At 38.4% G+C, this 18,071-nt stretch overlaps 1 protein-coding gene across 2 annotated transcripts; it reads left to right on the forward strand.

The window, feature by feature from the left end:
- The first annotated feature begins 355 nt into the window (after positions 1 to 355).
- Positions 356 to 16,451, forward strand: LOC111320560 (carboxy-terminal kinesin 2). 2 transcript variants are annotated; one of them, XM_088735749.1, is made up of 13 exons: positions 356 to 609; positions 1,138 to 1,178; positions 1,870 to 2,016; positions 4,360 to 4,651; positions 5,686 to 5,876; positions 8,409 to 8,657; positions 11,190 to 11,483; positions 12,268 to 12,552; positions 14,010 to 14,186; positions 14,584 to 14,722; positions 14,899 to 15,112; positions 15,442 to 15,517; positions 16,001 to 16,451. In XM_088735749.1, the coding sequence occupies exons 2-13, from the start codon at positions 1,155 to 1,157 to the stop codon at positions 16,046 to 16,048; spliced, it is 2,136 nt and encodes a 711-aa protein (XP_088591875.1). In that variant the 5' UTR covers positions 356 to 609; positions 1,138 to 1,154; the 3' UTR covers positions 16,049 to 16,451. The 2 variants fall into 2 exon arrangements, with proteins under 2 accessions (XP_088591875.1, XP_088591876.1); XM_088735750.1 differs by having other exon boundaries at positions 357 to 609; positions 1,138 to 1,202.
- Positions 16,452 to 18,071: the final 1,620 nt, after the last annotated feature.

Raw genomic sequence — 18,071 nt, forward strand, 5'->3', positions numbered from 1 at the left:
AGATGATAATTCTAATAGCATTGGCTGACTTCCCCGAATTTAATCTTATTGTATTCCTTTCCTTGAGTTGCCACCCTCAACATTCCATCATCCCTGATATGTCTGAAAAGAATAGGATGCACCCCGCCATGACAAAGCTATTTTAAATGTGGCAGTCAAAATTTAGTGGTAGTCGTAAATATCCTTGCTATTTTATTCTGTTTATTTTATGAATGTCCAGGGACGGTTTTGTCTCATCAGCCTAAAAGGTGTTGATAAGTCTGTTTAAGGACAGACTATTGAATTTATTTAGCTTTCTAGCAGAGAAGTGTTCTCTATTTTCATTGCATTTTTAGTTTCTTTGTTCATTTTAATTTCCTAATTTTCAATATTTTTAATCAACAGCATCCAGCATTCATTGCGCAGTCTGCGGGAAGTTCAAATTTTTAAACAACCAATCAGATCAACGGATAGTCGGTTGTTTTCTTGCAATGAGTCGGTGAAAGAGTAGATCGAACACAAAATAACGTTTTATTCACCGATCGCCTCTGGTTTTATCAATTTTATAAGTTTGCTTCAGCTTAATTATTGGCTTTTGCAGGTAACAGTCGGATCTCTACAGCTTTTTCGGTGAGTATTTGGAGATGAAGCGCGCTGTAATTTTGCTGCAATTTAGTTCAACGGTTTGCATAACCTTCGAAGATGCCTAGATACTCAAAGATATCAATGATTCTTTTAAATTACATGATGATGTAAAAAAAGTGAGCGTACTGTTTAAAACTCTGTGAAATTCACAAATCTTTTGCGTCAAACTTTTCTCTGAGCGTGTGTTCGAAAACTTCCCACTTGAGACTGGTCGTTTTAGTAGAATTGATTCGGAGAAACTTCTGTTTAATGCATGGTTTTGAATTCTTTGATAAATTTCAGATGAAATTGTAGCGTACTGATATAAGATACTTAGTAATTTTTTACTTCAATTATTTTGATAAGATTCCTTACCTTGTGACAAAAAGACCAATGCAAATTTTGTCATTTCACTAGTTATGAACGACCAGCCTTTTATCGAAAAGGCAACGTGCATGAATTCATTTACAATGTAACCCATTCATTCACAATGATAATACAGATAATAACTTTTTTTGTATCTGCTGGTTCCAGATCAAGAAGTTCTGCAAATGGATGCTACAGAAGTTCAAGTTGTAAGTCAAAAACTGTTCTAATAGGTATTGCTACTTCCCCTGGATGGGATACCGGTTCATCCAGATTTTGTCAGGTTTCTCCACCAGCTAGATAGTGGTCATTTATGTTATTGTCCAGAGAGGCACTGTGAGGGCCAAAGAACACAGCAAAATGAACAAAGGGAGGTCTCGAACCAAGACCACTTGTTTGGGAATCCAGTGCATAATGCACCGATCAGTTCAAAGCTTTAACATCCCCATACTGGGTAACCCACAAGCACTTGACTGTCATCTGTGCCCAGGAGGGTGGGGAATTGAAATCTTGCCCTCGTAGTGCCTTTCCAGCAAGTGTTATATCTTTAAATATGGAGATATTTAAGGTGAAAGTTCACTTTGATGAACAAATGGCTCAGACGAAAATGGTCTACAAGGTTTATAATTTAAAGTTTAGTCAATGTGTAGAATGTCATGGTCGCTGGTTTCGCATTTTGCCAAAACAAAATCAGGTGGGGTTTTCAAACGCAATTTCTGCTCCTGGGGGTAGGAATTTGAACAAACCAATCTTCAAGAGTTCAAATGCCTATAGGGTTGGCTAGGGGAGGATTATGAAGCTTCTAATGACTGACACATAACTGTTAGACTAAGAAATTGTTCCTATGATTGTCACATAGAAATCCTTTGACTCCTTCCCTGATCTGTTTTCATCCTTAAGCGTTCCCCATTATCAACTCAAGATCAAAATATAATGGCCAACAAACAAATTGGCAAACCTCAATTTGTCAGCAAACTGAGGCCACCCTCAGCTGTCAAGAGGCCTCGTGAACAAGCTTTCACCAAAGGAGCACCACCAAGCTTTGAGGTGTGTATATATTTGGGATGAAGATACTGCAGGATAGGAAAATTCTGTAGGTTTTGACTGTCGGGAATTGTTTATGATCTGAATAAAGAGGTTGGAAAAATCTTGCAACAGGAAATACAGCCTTTTTTTATAAGTCCATTTGAAGTAGGCTGTGGGTTAAATTAGGTTGTGTGTCACTTTTTTTGCAATAATTGAGACATGAGATTTGCCTTAACTCATCACGTACAGTGGAAACCTGCTGACTCAAACTCCCAAGAGAAACGAAAAAAATTGTTCAAGTTAGCTCTGGTTTGAGCTAGCTGATAGTGAATGAACGGAAAATGGAGTCTAAGGAAATCAAATCTAGGAAAGAGAGCTACTGTAATTGAAGTTGAAATTCTTTGAAAATAGATTCCAAGCATAATGTTTGGTCATCTCAAACTGCTAACTTTAAGGAGACAAACCTCAGCAAACACTTTGAGACAATGTGACTCCACTCTGGCATGACCAGCGGCTGAGAATCTTTCCATTGTTGCCACAAAAAGTTCTTCTCAAAAACTTATGCAAATTCACATGCCATAAGTTAATGGGTTTGCTGAATTCTGAATTTTACCAAGGACAGACGGTGGTTTTTCCAACCATGATGATCAGTATTTGCTGGGAAGATAATTCATAATATTATTGTTATATAAGTCATCTGTTTGTATTTAGAGTGGTTGGTATTGTCAGTGACTTGTGTTTTCTTAACTTACACGTCCATTTTCTAGATATAGTTGGTCAATTCCAAGTTGCGGACGTGACATTTAGAGGCAAAATTTGGGTATTAAATGTCTCCTAAAGTCAGATCCACACTATTTGAATTGAAATGAGTCATGTCATAAAATTACCCCTGAAGTACCTTTTATTTTGCCAGAAAACATTTTGACTATCTCTTAGAGATCCAGAGAAAATAATTTTTCAAAGTGTGTTGCAGATGTGACTCCTAAAACAACCATTGATTTGAATTGCTTTTGCTTACTTCAAATTTCCTGTGAATGGAAAACCTTTTAAAAAAACTGCATATACTAACTAAATGCAATAGTAATTGTGCTTCATAAATCTGAAAAGATATTATAGAAATTACTTGTTACCATGGATTTATTAACAAAAATGTTGTGTTGCGGACGTGACCAAAATTTGTTGCGGACATGACATTTTGGGGATGTTCAGGAAAGAACTTTTCATTCACCCCTAATAACGTTCAGAGTAATATGCCACTGAAGTAAAAATGCTATTTTTATTACTTTTATCTGTAAATTGGGAAATAAATAACAAATAATATATATAAAGAATAAAATTGTTGTGTTGTGGACATGACCAAAATTTGTTGTGGAGGTGACATTTTGGGGATGTTCAAGAAAGAGCTTTTCATTCGCCACTAATGACATTCAGAGTAATGCCACTGAAGTAAAAATGCTGTTTTTATTGCTTTTATCTGTAAATTGGGAAATAAATAACAAATAAAATATAAAAACTTTGATGATCTAGGTCATTTTGTACGTCAAAGGGCATTTATATATTTTTGGAAAATTGTAAAAAAGTGATAGCCTTACATATATCATAATATGTCCATAATTATCATTTCCTGTCATTAAATATTAATATATCTTCTCATGTTTGAAAATTTTATGAGGTTTTCTGGGTTTTTAGAAATGTGTCGTGTCCGCAAAGGTCACGTCCGCAACCTGATATCTCTTAAATAGTTGACAAATTTGAGCAAGCTGGGGTGTCAAAATTATCATAATACCTAACAAAAAGAGCAGCATAAATAAGACCAGAAACAGTTGAGAACCTACATAGAAATTAAATAAATGTTGCTCTGAATCATACCCTGAAGGTCACGTCAACAACACCTTTTATGTCTTTGTATGTCTGAGGCATTAAATGTTTGAGAATTTTTTTCTTTTGGCATTGAAAGGCTCATCCTAGTGGGTAGTTAAGATCTCAAAATCTGATTCATGGCAATCAATTTCTTTGAGATATAGCAATTTAGATATTGGTATGTAAAATGGCTTATTCGGTTGATAAAAACCCTAAAAAACAATGGCATCACACAACCTGGGCGTGGCCACTACTGCCAATCTAGATTTGGATTCTTATAGAACTATGTAGAATTTTTCATTAAAAGTAAGTTTGGCTCTCATGTTTTGAATTTGAAAATCTGTCAAATTTTCATGTCTCATGTGGAATAGCTAAGTTGCCAAACTGAGTTTCTCTAGACAATGATTCATAGCAAAAAAAAAAAACATATAATTGCAATTAAGTGGCATTTGTGTGCAATTTTGCTCCAAGTCCTTCTTTGTAAAATTTATCATTTGATTACAGTTAGCACCAAAGATGAAAAAATCTTCATCTCAAACCTCTTTAAAGTCTGCGCCACAGGACAAAACAGTAACAACAAAATCTGCAGTTTCGTCAACTTTAAGGAGACAAACCTCAGCAAACACTGTAAAACGAGGAACTTCCACTCAGGCACGAGCAGCAGCTGGGAATCTTTCTGCTGTTACCAAGAGACAAACAATAGCTACAGCAGCTGCTACCTCTAAACCACCTGCAAATGTAAATAAAAGTGCCAGTTCAAAGGGTCCTGCCTTAGATTCTTTGTTGGGAGCTAAAGGTTAGTAAACCAAAGAAACAAGTGATGTTCTCTAGGATGTGCATCAGGAAAAGAACTGGGCCAACCAAAGGGTGTCTATTAATAAAAAATTACATCGTACATGTAGCAAACCTCCCAGGAAAAAAAAACCTGCCAAACTCTGTCCAAGAATATATATATATTTTTTTATGAGCCTTTGCACAAATTGTGAAAATTAAAGAAATAAATATAATCATATTTTTCTCAAGAAGTTTGTCTGAAATTCTTTTACTCAGTTTTCTTTTCTCGCATATTTTGTGATTTCACAGTCAGGCTACTTTCAACATGCCTTTAAATCTGATTGGTTTTTTTGTTTTGTTTTGCTTTCTAATTGGCTGGGGAAAAGATGCAATAGGCCTTTTGCAGCTAGAGATCACGTGCCTAGATACCGCACAGCAACGCCATACTGGAGAGCAAGCACTCCAGTGATCTCGGACAATATAGAGGTCACAGAGGTCTGCATTCAAACAAAGAATACAGCGGATAACAGGTCTAAAGGTATCCCAATTCGAGAAATCCAGTAAGAAGTAATCAACAGCTTCCCCAGAGTGTATTAGCAGCAAAAGCACACCAAAATTCGTTTTTCGCTGATACACTCCAAGGAAGCTGTTGATTAACACTTACAAGATTTCTTGAATTGGGATACCCTTTAACTTGTTATCCGCTGTATTCTTTGTTTGAATGCAAACCTCTGTGATCTCTATTTTGTCTGAGATCATGGAGTGCTTGCTCTCCAGTATGGTGTTGCTATGAAGTATCTAAGCACGCGATCTCTAACTGCAAAAGGCCTATTTGGAGCCAAAAAAAAAAAAATAGAGCAATTCTTAAATAAATTACATTGCTGAAAGCTTGTCAGATTGCAAGGTCACCTGTGAATTTAATTACTCAATATGCAATAAGATAATTTTAATGCAAATACCCAAATCATTTTTTTACCTTTTTCCTTCTTTCGGTTTTTTTTTTTTTTTCTGTTTCTTTTTCTTTCTTTATTTTTTGTATTTAATTTTCTTTTTCAGGAAAGAAAAGGGCTGCATGGGACTACAAAGGAAGACTGGAAGATATGGAAGGGTTGATGGCCAAATCCAAATCCTTCATGGAAAACATGACAAAGACAATTGGGGATAATCAGGATAGGATAGGTTTTCTGGAATCTTTAAACAAACAACTAGAGGGTACTGTGCAAGTTAAACACCAACAAACTGAAGAGGTGAGATCATTTATTTCTTTCTCTCCCTCCCTCTATCCCCTCTTCTTTACCATTCATGGTGCCTTTCAAGGCCATGGCTTTCTTACTTATTGGCTTCAGTTCACCACATCTATTCTTGTTTGCTTGCATGCTTCATTATCTTCCATCTTCCCGTCATTTCTTGCCTCTTTCGTCTCCTTTTGTTTCTTTCTTGCCAACGCCTGATTTCTCACTTTTTTTTTTTTTTGTTAGTCTACTAAGATGCCATCTGGTAAAACCCTTCTTACACTCTCACACACCTAATAATAATAATAATAATAATAATAATAATAATAATAATAATAATAATAATAATATAATAGGAGAGCAAGATTATCCTAAGAACTGAGCTCAATAGAAGAAACAAAAAAGAAGCTATCAATAGTCTTGCAGTCCCAGTTGTACAATATAGCTTTGGCATCATTGACTGGAAAATCTCAGAACTGAAGAAGATTGACACCAAAACACGTAAACTATTGAACATGCACAAGATGTTACATCCTAAAGCAGACGTGGAAAGGCTGTACATCCCAAGAAAAGATGGAGGTAGGGACCTGATTGATGTGGAAACAGCATTCAAAACAGTAACAATAGGGCTTGATCACTATCTGGAGCACAAAGAAGGGCAATATCCAAAGCAGGTGCTTGAACATGGAAGATCTTAAGCCAAAAATTCAATATCCAAGAATACCACTAAATTCAAAAGGGAAGTAACAATGCCAGAGATTGAGAACAGAGAAGATAAATCTGCCTCTGAAAAGGCTAAAAGCCCTGAAACATGTGTTTAAGTCCAAGATGAAGTCAATGAAAGAAGAAAAGTGGAAAAACAAAGCATTGCATGGCCAGTATCTAAAGATCCTTGAGAAGCCTCATGTTGACACAGTCACCACCAACAAATGGTTGTCAAGTAATTTGAAAGGAGAAACAGAGGGACTACTTGTAGCAGCTCAAGACCAGGCAATGAACACCAGAAACTACCAGAAAGTAATTTGTTGCCAGCAAGGGGTGAGCAAATGCAGAATGTGTTCACAACATGAAGAGACAGTGAACCATATTGTATCTGGATGTGAGGTATTAGCCAAAACAGAGTACATCTCCAGGCACAATAGTGCTGCAACATATCTCCATTGGAACATCTGTAAAGATCATGACATAGAGATTACAGACAAATGGTACAAACATGTGCCAGAGGCCGTGATGCACAATAAAGATAACAACATCACCGTCGTGTGGGACATGCCAGTCAATACTGATAGAACTATAACAGCGAACAGACTAGATATCATCGTGAAAGACTCAGTGAATTCCACCTGCAAACTGATTGATATGACTGTTCCATCAGTTAGAAACATTGCACTGAAGGAAACTGAAAAAAAAAAGCAAGTACAAAGACCTAGAACTAGAAATATAGGGAATGTGGCATATGAAAACTGTAGTGATCCCTGTGGTTTTTGGTGCACTTGGTACAGTGAAGGGTATGGTAGAAAACATCAAGAAAGTATCAGAGAGAGTTACTATGACAGAGATTCAAAAGATCTGCATGCTGGGATCGGCACGAATCCTTAGAAAGGTGCTCAGTGTATGAACAGAATGATTGACTTAGTGACTGACGCTCTAGGTGCATGGTTTGCGCCCGGCTGATGCACAAAAAGAACACCGGCAAAGACTGTGATAAAAGAGATAATAATGATAATTATGATAATAATATAGGATTTCTATAGCACTCACCCTAGAGTTCGGAGCACTTTACAATATGTACATTTTAAATTATTATAAATAATTAACTAAATTAACCAGGGAATAATATGAACAAATGAATTAATATTATTTAATAGTCCTACAAATTGAAAGCTTGACTAAAAAGATAGGTCTTAAACCTTTGACTTAATGTCGCAAGTGATCCTGCCTGTCATATGGTATCTGGGAGCTTGTTCCACAGGTACGGCGCGACATAGCTAAATGACCTGCTTCCATAAGTCTTAATTTTAAACTTAGGCACTTGCAAGGACTGTTTTTTCTCACAGCTTGACATGAATAGTTCTTTACTCACTCATTTTAAGGCAATGACTGTAAATGGGCTGCTCCAGAGAGGGGGGGGAGGGGAGGGGGTGCTGAATCTTTAGACTGAGCACTTGGGCACTTATCAGAGAATGGATATTTTTTCAAAGAGGGGTCCTTGTAATTGAAAACTTAACAAAGGCTAACAAAATGTCCATTTTTTTTTCCCTTTTGAGTTATTGGCTAGAATTTTCAGTACCACATACAGTATGCATTTCTTTGGTTGTAACAGAAACATACAGGAATTGCCTTTTACTGAAATTCTTGACTACCTAGCCCAAACGAATAACCATTGCTCTACAATTTTTGTCTAAGGAAAGGGAAGGGTATTAAAGAAAGGGGTTGGATTTAATTAGAAACGTGAAGTTTTGCACAGAGGCTCCGTGGAGGAAGAGAAGGAGGTATTTTAAAGTTAGTACAGTACTCAAATCCTGAATTAATGCCATGAATTTTCAGGCCTCAGCCAAGATACAGGATCTTCAGATAAAGCTAACGAGTGCTGACGAAGAGGTAAGGTCTCTTCAACTGAAGCACGAGTTTGAGATAGAAGTGGAGAAAAATGCCAAGAAATGCCTACAGCGGGAGAAAGACGGTCTAGAAAATGATCTTCACATTTCCAAGCAAGAGATTATGGCTTTAAAATCGACTGTAGCTAAAATGACAGCTGATTCACTCGGAATAAGCACAGAACTGCAGGCTACCAAGGTACGTTTGGTTTCGTTTCTATGTTCAGGACGTCCCGTTCTGGAATTTATGCCCCTCCCGCCTACCCCTCTTCCAAAATCCTCCAAAGGTGGCCGAACACAGTTTTCGCGCGCGGTTTTGCTGATGCAATTAAGGTGGCTCGTACCAGTTTTCTCGCGCGGGGAACAGGTCACTCTTGCGTGATGCGCGCGAGAGAAACGTGCGAAAGAAGCGCGAGATCAGAAGATGAAAATTCAAAACAAAGATGGCGGCGCGTGGAATTTTTCCTACTTTTGTGAGAAGTTTACCTAAGAGCTTGTATTTGATGTGTTGAGCGGCTACTGTGAATGCAGGAGATAGAAATTAAGATAACGAAGACGATTTTCGGAGAAGTAAAGGTTGCTTCACTTCGCATTTAAAAGAAACATTCAACCGATATGAAATCTTGCGACGGCGAAAAAAGAAGAACTCGAGTGAAGGATAATCTACCTGAAGTGGAAGAAGACTTTGAAACTTCAAGGAAAATAATATGATATAGCCAGAAGTCGTGTGTAGGATTTTTAAGATGAGCCCGGGAGGCTGTCTTTCACAGCTGTTTAATGATTTTCTTAGCAGTAAACGTCTGTGAACATCGTAGGTGCTCGCGCGAGCACACGCAATTGTCAGCGGTAGCTAAAACAGATCATGAGCAAATGTTGATCTTATAGAATCCAGATTTTTAAATGCGCGAGAACGCGCGTGGAAATTGCTAAACTCACGAAAGCTAGTCCGGTGACCCCTTCTTTTTATTGTTCCAATATGATAATAACGTCGAAAGGAATCATCAGATAAAAAAACTAGAAAATTCTACGCATGGAAATTTGTGATGTGTAAAAATTGCCCTTTTTGTAGATTTTCTGAAATTCCGCTCCGTATAATTTTTTAAAAATCTTTGGGCATTTTCCTTTTCAAGTGCCAAAAGTAATCACTAAAAAAAATCAGGGGGTCACCGGGTTAGTTTTCGAGTTATTTAAGCCACAAGCTAAAAAATGCGTCTGAATGAGCCTATGAAAGCGTTACCATGGAAACTTCTAGTGACGAAATGACACTTATTTTTGGATAACCAATGATTATGTAATTCAACCCCGTAAAAGTTTTCAACTGGCCTTGGTCAGTCTTTCTGTTGTATTCTTTCAAAGTTACAAACTATCAAAAAGATGAAAACTGGAACGAGCCACCTTAAGCGCGCGCACAAGGATTGCAAAAAAAACAAACATTTTGTCAATAAAGTGGTCGTTTTATTTACTCAACACGTATCCGCACTATCTGTGCTATTTTTCTCTATAGTTAGCGTTCTGTATTGAGGGATTTAATCTTTTATTACAAAGACATGTTAGAAAAGTTAACGGTGAAAAGAACCCAGCAATTCTCAGCTTTTTCGTCGTACCGAAAGAACCCAGTTAAATGCAGCGCATGCGTAGCATGACAAAATTGCGATTAAATGGAACATTGCTTTCTCAGAAATATGCCTATTTCTTGAGAACCACTCATTACAATTTCACGAAATTTGGCACGGAAATACTTTACGAAATAAGTAACTGGAGTATTGCAAAAAAAAATGATTTTTAGCAAAGAAAATTCTAGATAATCGAGTGAACCTTCAACAAGGAATAATTAAAGATCTCTCTGTTAAATTGTAAGCAAAGTGGTGTCAACTTGTGAGTATCGTTACAAGCTCGTTGCATGCAAATTATAAAGAAAATCTAATGACTAGATTTTCTACAAATAAACAAAACCGATTTTAAAGGCCTGTTTATATTTATTCATGTTGCCATGGCAACTTAACTTAAACAACGCTTAAACTTTGTGAATCGGTTAATGTGTTTAAACGCCGCCTTAAGTAACCTTAGCACTTTTGCTATTTAAGTGCTCTATTTTAAGTGATATATAATTTTTAGCTTAATTGTATAATTAATTTTTACCTTAATTGTAGTGCCTCTGAAAATCCTCTTCGGGGAAGTGGTAATAAAGTATGTATGTAGGTATGTAACAGCACCTACGTCAGCTTAACTATCGCAAAAACAAAGTTTGTGTTGTTAACTTGCTTACTGCCAGTTTTGGCGACCGAGATATCAAGGGTGTTAGAGAAAATGGTGACAGAAACAGGTATCAAAAGCTGTGTTCAGCCACCTTAATCACAATGGCCAATTAGAGAAAATATCAATATCACTAAGAGCCAATGAGAAATCTGCATACTGACTGAGGCGCGGGAAAACCCGAGGACGGAGTCGTGATTGATTTTAGTGTTAAGAAATGGACCAATCACAGCGAAGTTAAGCAAAACTAAAGCAGTCCCTTAGACATTCAATTGAAAATATCCCTTCTAAGCCAGATGCCAGATTGGAATTTTCTTCAAAACTAGTAGGGAAAACAGAAGCAAATTTGAAAAGTTGTGAATGTCATTTAAGGCGACATCGGTACGAAAAAGGAAGAGACAAGCTTAGAGGCTTTTGCCCAGTGTAAATCCATCGAAGCTGACCGGTTCAAATATTTCTATTTTACGTTTTTCCAAAGGTTAATCTCGAAAAAACGATCGCCGATAGCCAACAGAAAAGCGACAACATCGCAAAACTCGAAGACACCATACGTGGACTTCAAGGCAACGTGGCGGCTCTGGAATCGAAACTGCGCTCTGAGGAAACGATCCGGCGCGAACTTCACAACACCATCCAGGAACTGAAAGGTAATATACGGGTATTCTGTCGGGTGCGGCCCATGCTGGCATCAGAAGAGAGTCAGCGGTCGTGTGCGTTTTCATTTGGGCAAGACGAGAGGGAACTGATGGTGGAATCCACGTCGCTGAATGAGGTGAGAGAAAGCTCTGCCTTCTGATCGGCTCATCTTAACTTAAATTTACTGCGCCTTCGGTTTGTGAGCTTAAGGTTATTGTGATCCTTCTGCAGTTACTTTACTCATTAGCCAACCATTACTTTCAGTCTTCCATCGAGTCGCGGCTGGCCGGATCTTTGTGTAGTGTTTTTGGGAGACACTTTACCCCTACCGGTACCTCTCTCTCCACTCAGTTATAACTGAGTACTAGCCAACTGTCAGTGAAGTCTGAAGAAATTCTGGGGGGGTGGGAGAGGGAGTTGGTCTGATATCCTATCCAGTGGATACCCTCTAGCTGCCACTCATTTCCTTGAAAATTAGTCACGAGAATTTGGTGTTAGACCAAGATAACAACTTCTACCTGATGAGTTTGAGTATTCTCATCACCTGTGTGCTGAATAATGTATGGATTTTATTGGGAGAAATTGTTGTTTTAATCACTTCTGGGAGCTAAAGGGTTAATGGAAACTCCTAGCCGCACATTGCTATAGAAACTGGGAATGTGCAGCCATCGGTGAAGGCACTTTTGTGTCACGCGATGAAATCAAATATTAAAGTTTCGTAAGGTTCAGTCATCCGTATCTTTATAAAGAAAAACGTTGCAGTATTTTTAATCAAAGTATTGCTCTTCCTAAGTCGTTGTCTGCATGAACTCTTCTATGTCCTATTCTTTTTCGAAAGAAAAATTAGTTTCTTTTTTGTTTTTGTATTTGTTTGTTTGTTTGGTTTTTGAGTTAATGCTGCCTGTTTATTTTCTTCGTAGAGTATTTGCGGAAATAAGAAGGCCGCACCCAAACATGAATTCATGTTCGACAAAGTGTTTAAGCCTTCTTCAAACCAAGAGGATGTCTTTGGTGAAATCTCGCAGTTGATTCAGTCAGCCCTGGACGGTTACAATGTGTGTATATTTGCTTATGGACAAACGGGCTCAGGAAAAACTTTTACCATGGAGGGAAACCACGGAGATCATGAGTCAAAAGGAATGATCCCACGAGCCTTGGAACAAGTGTTCCGGACAAGCCAAGACCTCAGAGAAAAAGGGTGGCAGGTGATGAACGGTTTTATGCTTTTGTCTTTGTGATCTGTTACTTGAAGAGAAAAAAAAAACATAACTCGATGGACCCTATCATTTGTAGTATACTATGCACTGAAAAGTGAAATATGTAGAAAAAATTGCCCTGTAGCTGTCGGCAGTTCGAAGATTGTTTTCTGGTTAGCTTTTTTTCATGCTGGCACTTCAAAAGGCTCCTACGTGTAACTAAGGTCTCTTTGGACTAAATGAAATGAATAAGCGTGTGTCTGTTTAACAAATCATTTCCATGTTTCCATGCGTCAAAGTGTGGTTAAAACAAAAACAAGTGGCACTCGAGTCTTAATCAAGTGTGTCATTGTTGTTCTTGCCCCTTTTTTTGGAGGTCTTCTGCGATCTGCTACTGTGCAGACCCACGCCAACCTAAAACCTATTTCGGTTTTATATCACCACAAAGCAAACTGATGTTGTTAATGCATCTGCGCGTGTCTAAAATGCGCGCCTAATTCATAATGGTAATTGAACTGAGTGGAGTGCAATTTGGGCTGAAATCATACATACATACATACATACATACATGCATGCATGCATGCATGCATGCATGCATACATACGTACGTACCTTAGTTGACCACTCCCCAGGGGGGCTTTTCAGGGCCAATTCCCACCCATCCCACCCCAGGGGAGGACATCCACTACTCAGTAATCTCGTGCGTGGGAAATTAACGTCTCCTACCCCTAACCCTGCAGGAGACGGGGCCTACGGTTTATTCGTCCTTATCCGAGAAGACTAGAATATCTATCCAATTTTTTGATCATAGAAAGGTAGCAAATTCTCCTCACTTATTTTAAGACCATGAGTATCGGTCCGGCTGGGACTCGAACCCTCGACCACCCGCACAACACAATCCGGCGCTCTAACCAATTGAGCATACCTAATCATACGCGCGATTTCAAAATTGAGCGAGCGCACAGCGCGAGTTAGATTTGAAATCACAAGTATGATTTCAGACCAAAATTGCACGACACGAGGTTCAATTACCACTTTATTACATCCATTTTGAAATCGCCCAAATACAGGACTTGGTCAATTCAAATATTTTACTGATGCAGTACTGAGCCGGTTTTTAAATAAAAAGCGAAACCGGAAACGCTTTTACATCTTATTTTGTATGCAAAACAGAAAGACTTCGACGTCATGTGTCAAAAACTCTGTCAAGCGTAAAAATTATGCGATTTAGAGCAAAAAATGGTGCGATTCGTGAATAAATCGCACCAATTAGAGCCAATCAGATTACAGGGACTACCAGTGATTTCAAAATGGATGTAATAAAGCCTATTATATATATATGATACCATTCATCGCTGGATGCGTAGTGTTCTGTTTCAGTTCACAAAATTCTTGGTTCAGGGCTTTTGTTGCCATGGACAGAAAAAGTCCTTTAATCATGTTTTCTGTGTTTTATCTCCTGTTAGTACACGATTGAAGCTAGCTTCCTGGAAATTTATAACGAGACTATCAGGGATCTGCTGGGCTCCGGTGATTCTAACACCAAGCATGAGATCAAATTGGTAAATCCCAGTAACACCGGAGGGGCATGTGAGGTTACCGTCACAAACGTTAAGACCGTGACTGTCACGTCACAAACACAGGTTTGTAATTTGCCATAACTTTCACCAGATGTTTCCAAGTGAAATATTGCAGCTTTTAGAAAAGGAAAAGAAGATGACCTTGACGGCATCGAGAGTACAAAAGGTAAAATGGGCAGAACAGTAGCTCTGCACATGCGTATGAGACTTCCCATAGGGAGGGGTTGGGGAGGGGGTCTGGACCCTCCCCACCCCCCTTCACCCAATTCAACCGGAGTTTCTTTACCACCAGTATTACTCCAAAGCTGTTGCGACTGGATAATCTTTTCTGTGTGTTGCCACGTTTGGACCTTACTCCTGTCAAAAATTCCTTGATTCGGCCCCTACTTTCAAGTACATTTCCTCGCCGTCCCACTCAAAGTATTTAAAGAAGTAAAGATGTTTTCATTCCTTCGTGCAGGTGTACAGTCTTTTGGAAAAAGCGACTCAAAACAGAGCTGTAGCCGCCACCCAGTGCAATGAACGATCATCCCGGAGCCATAGCGTTTTTCGACTGAAACTTGTCGGCGAAAATCAACTCACCGGTGAAAAATGCCAAGGTAAAGAACAACAGAATGAAGCAGTGGCATCAGCTATTCCAAAGGGCGAGCTGTTTTTTCTATTTCCATCTCACTCTGACTGTGCCTGCCAATTCCCTTAATTTGTGCTATCTGTTCAACGTTTTCGCCTATTTTTGATAAAATATCATGTAATAATCGAAATGTTTTCTCCTCAGGGACTCTGAACCTTATTGACTTGGCAGGATCTGAGCGCTTGAGTCAGTCCTGCTCCACTGGAGAACGTCTACGTGAAACAAAGAACATCAACAAAAGTTTGAGCAACTTGGGAAATGTGATCATGGCTCTTGCCAATAAAGAGCAACACATTCCATACAGGAACTCCAAACTGACCTTCCTATTACAAAACTCCCTTGGTGGAAACAGCAAAAGGTGGGTGTACAGGAGAAGATCAAACTGGCGTGACGTACGAGCGTGACGTACGGGCATGACGCGCGCTCTGACATTTTCAATTGACTCTTAAGACTGTGGCGAGGATTTTGTGTTCAAAAGTTATTTACCGAGATGCCGTTTGGAGGAGTTTTCAGCCGATTGTTTTCGAAGATTTGCTTTTGTAACCACTCACGAATAGAGGGGCTGTTGTAACCAACTTTGCAGTTTGTCTTTTTTTAACCTATAACAAATTATCATAATGTTAATATTCTTACTATATTTGGCAATCTGTTGGTGACTCCGACTAATCTTGGATTTTTGTTTACCAGTTTAATGTTCGTAAACATTTCACCGAAGGAGGAATCACTGCAAGAGACTCTTTGCTCTCTTCGGTTTGCTACCAAGGTAAAAATAATTTTTCCGTTGGAGGATTTTTTTGTTTGAGAATCTGCGTGCAAAACTTGAATCTAAATCTGAGGAAGAAAATCCTTCAATCTTTGCAACGTACACTTTCTTTGAGGGGGATCCGGGCTGTACGAAGTGGGGCGTAGAGAAAACCATCGTCTGTTCGAGTAAAGTTTTTGCCAACGCGGGGATTCATGAAAGAATTCTCACATGTTCTACCACATCTCTCTGCTCGAGGCTGCGAAACTAAAGAGGTTATTTTCAACATTGCATTAGATTGTATTGCCTTGCTTTACCAAGCTCTGTGATCTGTGAAGAAAACTCGAGCCACTCTCTCGCGCAGTCAGATACAAAACTAAAACCATTCGCATTTGAATTCAGTTTCTCGTGTTTTTTCCACTCATCGGGCGTTTTGTGCGTGTTTACTTCGAGTTATCATTAGTTCCTTTTGATGTCAACCTTTCTTCTTATTGGTCGTTGTAGGTAAACCAATGTAATATCGGAACTGCACAGAAGAAGGTTCTCAAGTAACGCAGACCAAGAGGGAGAAAACACGTCCTTCCTCAAGTAACTCTATCCTGTTTTAAAAAAAAAAAACAGTACAATCATTTTAAACTTTTCAAATAAGAGATTTCAAAGAATTTCTGACATGCATTTTAGTTTTCAAGCAGATAAGATGTACTTTTTATTTGTAAATTCATCGATGAAAGTCCTAGTTTAAACTTGCTCAGGAGGCGGTGTTTTACCGTGACCACCTCCTGTAGCCATCGATGTTATTGTTAAGTCTCCTGGACATCGGAATGTGGCTTCATATGCAAGTAATTTACCCTGGTTTTGAATTCTACGAAGCTTAACGAACAGCAATGCAAAGTTTACCCCTGGAGAATGATGTAAGCTAAATATGTATATAATAAACAATGTAAATGATGACAAACTGGTTTTGTTGATTTTTTTTTTTTTTTTTCTATCGAGTTCGTTGCTTAAAGTTGTCTGGCGAAATGTTAGGGCGTCTCCTTACGCTACTGGACATGCGCCAGAATTTGCGCTTTTTAAGGGAGCGGGGGCAAGTGTGACAGAATAGCGAAGAATGACTACCCTTTGTGCAGTTCTTGCTCACGCTTTGCTTTTTCATTCGCTTGCCTCAACCTCGTTTCTAGGGAATAGCTGTGGGAACAAGTTTGCTGCTTCCCGGAAAAAAAAAACAGAACAGAAAAGCGACTTCTTTTCTCTTTCGAGGAAAGGGGAGGTTTTGACATCCTTTTTGGTAACTCAGAATTTGTAAATAGCCCTGAATAAGCGTAGGTTTGCAGATGAGTGAACTAAGTTTTCCAGACTTCTCAGTCACACCAAAAGCTCTGGTCAGTGAAAGCGCTGCTCAGTTAAAAAAGGAGCTACTTTAGGTTTAAGCATAAGGAAACTTCATCAAGTTGACTATGAAACTCTTCTACATCCCTAGCCGCCAATGTTTATATATGGTGAAAAGATTAGACAGATCGTAGATTGGTCGCCGCCATTTTTAATATTACTTGGCAACCTGGCCACAAGTATGTAGCTGCATTTAAACTTTATCGATTAAAATCGGAGCGCAAGCTAAATAAAAAAAGACAGATCGATGACTAAAGTCACAGTTTGTTAACTGCGCGTGTTTAGTTGGGTTGGTTTCGGGATCAAATTCTGTGAGGTACGTGTTTCCTTTCGGTGGCAAAAATCGCCCTCGCTTTTTGGGACGTTGATGGTTTGTCTGTCTTTCCTTTCTGTTTGGTTCATTATTCAATTCATCGGTCCTTGTGACAAATTTTTCCGTGTCGTCATCAAAAATCTTCATCATGTCCATGAGTGTAGCTCACAGCTGAGCATCACTCAATTTTCCAATAATAAATTTTCTCATCTCAATTTGCCATTTTTATTTTCACTTTTTTTTTTCTAATTAGATCTTATTCTCCATTGCTGTTTTTCTGGTTGTCTATTTCTGTTGTAATCTGCTGACCAAACCCTTTAATTTTTATCAAATCAGAGATAAATAATTGTTCGTCACATGAATACAGAAATTAAAGGGATAAGGTTTTTCTTTTTCTTCCCAATTCAGCGGTGCATTCGACCTCCACTTTGCCGTCATAGAAAAACAATAATATTAAAGGTTCAGTACAGCAACCTTAAAGAATTACCATAAAACCTAACATATTTTCACTTTAGAAGTAAAAAAAAAAAAAAAAAAAGGAAAATTGAATTAATTTAACTTAAGACGTATTATTTTTACAGAGGTAATGATTGATCGATGAAAGAGCGGATTGTTCGGCTGACAGATTTGAATTGCTTATTACACAATTTATGTAAATATAAAACGGAAGAATCTAAAGAAGTTTCTGGCAAGTCTTGCTGCGAATTTGTCAATTAAACCTGCATATACAATAGTGTTCCATTGTAGCACGAATTGCTTTATATTCAGAGTATGAGTGCCCGTGTATCCAGGAAAAGATCACTCCTCGCTCGACAAACAGGATCAAAATGACCGCAATTTAACCCCTGAGGTCCTAGAAGGAAGTTTGAAAGACTT

This window comes from Stylophora pistillata, chromosome 10, assembly GCF_964205215.1.
Source record: "Stylophora pistillata chromosome 10, jaStyPist1.2, whole genome shotgun sequence".
Classification (NCBI taxonomy): Eukaryota; Metazoa; Cnidaria; class Anthozoa; order Scleractinia; family Pocilloporidae; genus Stylophora; species Stylophora pistillata.